We start from the raw sequence: 3,589 nt of genomic DNA, 5'->3' as shown, positions 1-3,589 counted from the left end.
CAATCCCTTCTCTTCTAGTCTCCTCTCAGGATTTTGGGCATGCACGCACACATGCCAGCATGATTTTCTTCCTTTTGTTTTTTTCCCTCCAAACTGTATCCAGCTTTATTAAAGATATTTTTCATAAATAATCATGGTGTATCGGGCAGGACATGGGCGCAGACAATTATTACCAGTATACAACAACTTTCATACTCCCTTCTTCAATAGACTACCAAAATCAGAAAGCTACTGTAAAATCCAGTGAAGTCTTCATTTGATGCTCTGTGTTTAGAGGGCTGACATTTCACATTAGCATGTTGTTTAACGACTTTGCACGAGCCGACCCTGACTTCCAAGAAATGCAAATGACAGAATTATCAATCTGAAGATCCAACAATATAGACAAGGAACTGCTGCTCTTTTGAAGAATGCCATCTTAATGTCATTGGGAAGTCCAAATTGCCTCACACACTGGTAACCAATTTTTTGTGGTCAGGTCCCAACAGGTTTCTGGTTTAAAGGTGTTAAGTCTATGCCGAAGGCAGAGAGAGAGAGGATATAAAAACAATTTTTCTTGGGACCAGCAGTTGGCATAATGTCTATGTCACTGGACTCCCATGTAGTCAAACGCGGTTCAAGTCCCAGACCCAGTGGCTTAAACTAACACCGGGCGCTTGTGCATGCCTGCCCAAGATCCCGAGAGCAGAAGGGATTGCAGCTTTGCTATCCCCCCAGGGGGGTGATTTCTCGCTTTCTGTCTCTTTCTGGTGAGTGCACGCACCCTATAGCAAAAACCTCTCCAAAAAAATAAAAAAGGGACCAGCAGTTAGCATAATGGCTATGTCGCTGGACTCCCACGTAGTAGACCGCAGGTTGAGTCCCAGACATGGTGGCTTAAACTCACTCCAGGCACGTGTGCGTGCATGCCCAAGATCCCTAGAGGAGAATGGAGAAGGGATTGTGGCGTGGCCATCCCCCCTGGGGGGGGATTTCTCACTATCTCTCTCTCTGTCTTTCTGGCAAGCACACGCACCCAATAAGAAAAAACCTCTCCAAAAAAAGAAAAAACACTTTTTTTTTTTTTTTTTGCAAGCTGGATGCCACTGTGAGGCTCTTAGTATGTTGAATTCTTACTGGGGGGGTGAAGATTCCACATATAAATTCTTTGAGGTTATCCTCATTGATCCATTCCATAAAGTTATCAGAAGAAACCCTGACACCCAGCGAATTACCAAACCGGTCCACAAGCACAGGGAGATGTGTGGGCTGACATCCACGGGCAGGCTGCAAGAGCTGAGGCCTTGGAAAGGGTCACAAGTTCCACTACACTATAGGTGGTTCTCGCCATGCAGCTTGAAGAAGGCACAATACTCTCCAGCTTCACCATGACCATTAATCTAAGAAATGTTTGTAAAATTCACACCTAATAAACAATTTAGGATAGTTGAAAAAGAAAAAAGTCCAGGGGTGGGGCCAGCAGGTGGAGTGGAGATTAAAGTGCTGAATTCCCATGTGGCTGATTGTGGTTCAAGGCCCGGAATGGGCAACTTGAAAATTAGTACACGTGTGTGTGTACCCAAAATTCCAGGAGAATGGGTGAGAAGGGATTGTGGCATGGCCATTCCCTCTAGGGGTGAGTTCTCACTTTTCCCTCTTTCTGTCACTCTCTGGTGAGTACACATGCCCTATGGTAAAAATCTAGGGAAAAAAAAAAATTGGGGCTGGCAGGCGGTGTCGTGTTTAAAGGTGCTGGATTCCCACATGACCATCGTTCAAGTTCCAGACCTGGTGGCTTGTGTTCTCGCTTTCCCTTTCTCTCTCTCTGGTGAAATTGGGGAAAAAATAACAACAAATGGAATTAAATAAATGAATACTTTTTCAAAAATTCAGGGACTTCATAAAAATCAGAAAATCATTGTTCCTATTGCTCATACTCCATGGGGAATCCTTCCTACCTCTAACTGCTGAGATCTCCTGAAATGATGGGAAAGGTAAAATGCTCAAAGGTCTGGGGTCCCAGTTAGAGCCAGCCGCAGACAACTGTGAGTCACTCTATCTTATTGAGACATAATTCACACATTGTAAAATTAACCTTTTAAAAGTACATACAGGGGAGGACCAGCAGTTAGTAATGGCTATGTTGCTGAACTCTCATATAGTCGACCGCGGTTTGAGTCCTGGACCTGGTGGCTTAAACTCACACTGGGCGCGTGTGCGTGTGTGCCCAAGATCCCAAGAGGAGAATGGAGGAGAAGGGATTGCAGTGTGGCCATCCCCCCTGGGGGGTGATTTCTCGCTTTCTGTCTCTTGTCTTTCTGGCGAGCGCATGTGCCCTACAGCAAAAACCTCTCCAAAAAAAAAGTACATACAGGGGACCAGTAGGTGGCATGGTGGTTAAGGACACTCCCAGGTGGCTGACGGTGGTTTGAGTCTGAGACCTGGTGGCTTGCTTTCTCATCTCTCTCTGTCTTTGTGTCTCTCTGGTCAAAATAAATGAATAAGTAAGATTAAATAACTCCTAAAAAAAAGTACATAGACAATCAACCTGTGGCCTGGAGGTTAAAGTGGTTGGTTCCACGTGACTGACTGCCTGATTGAGTCCTGGACCCAGTGGCTTGAGGAACACTCTGGGCACCTGTGCATGTGTGCCCAAAATCCTGAGAAGAGAGAGGAGGAGAAGGAATTTTAGTGTTACCATCCCCCATGGCGGAGTGCTTTCTCACTTTCCCTGTCTCCAGTGCATACTGTCTCTGTCAAAGGAAAAAGTATAGACGTAATTCAGTGGCTTTAGCATATTCACCAAATTGCGTATCAACCACCACCATTACCTCATTCTAGACCATTTTCACGATTCCTGGAAAGAAACCCCATACTCACAAGCAGTCCTTCCCCATTGCCCTCCCCTCAGCCTCTGGCAACAACTAATAAAATCTGTCTCTGAAGGTGCCTGTCCCGGACATTTCAGTAAATGGAATCACAACACGGCCTTCCCTGGCTCACTTCGTTGACGTAGCAGGATGCTTTCAGGGTTCATGTGGAGTATTTATCAGTTCGTCACTTCCGGCTAAAGAAACCGTTGTGGGTAGCCCATCGCTTTCCTCCCCTGTCCCCCAGCCGATGGAAGCTTTTTGGCTGTGGTAACCCCCGCGAGCACTCAAGTACACACTGTTGTGTGCACACGTTTCCTCTCCAGTATACCTGGGCGAACTGCTGGGTCAGTGGAAACTACGTTTAGCCCTTCGGGGAACTGCCCGGCTGTCTTTCCCAGGAGGTGCATTAGTCCACATTTCCACAAGCAGTGTAGGAGGGCCCGGGGTCTCCACAAGCTCTTGCTTCGGCGAGCTCTCCCGCCTGCGGGCCGAAGGGCGGCGGAGCCGGGGCCTGTAGCCGTTAGGGGCGGGGCCGCGCCGCGCTTCCTGCGCGCGCCCGGAAGCGAAGTCCGCTTCTCCCGCCCGGCGGCTGATTCGAGGGTTTGTTTTGTCTCGGGCAGGGAGTCTGAGCAGCTGCTGCAGGCCTGGCCATGCCGTCCGAGGGTGGCTGCTGGGAGACCCTGCAGGCGCTGCGCAGTTCCGAGAAGGGGCGCCTGTGCTACGACCGCGACCGGCCG

The 3,589-nt window shown here is 48.5% G+C and overlaps 1 protein-coding gene across 1 annotated transcript in view; it reads left to right on the top strand.

Moving 5' to 3' along the window:
- Nucleotides 1-3,397: 3,397 nt before the first annotated feature.
- The window catches only part of GLE1 (GLE1 RNA export mediator), a gene marked incomplete in the record, with an annotated part of 27,791 nt that continues 27,599 nt past the window's right edge, over nt 3,398-3,589 (top strand). Inside the window, 1 exon segment of the mRNA XM_014589985.2 lies at nt 3,398-3,583. Within this exon segment, the coding sequence (XP_014445471.1) occupies nt 3,503-3,583 (81 nt within the window).

This window comes from Tupaia chinensis, unplaced genomic scaffold (genome assembly GCF_000334495.1).
Source record: "Tupaia chinensis unplaced genomic scaffold, TupChi_1.0 Scaffold000394_1, whole genome shotgun sequence".
Lineage (NCBI taxonomy): Eukaryota > Metazoa > Chordata > Mammalia > Scandentia > Tupaiidae > Tupaia > Tupaia belangeri.
The sequence above is the reverse complement of the archived record's forward strand: the minus strand, read 5'-3'. Positions and strand labels throughout refer to the sequence as shown.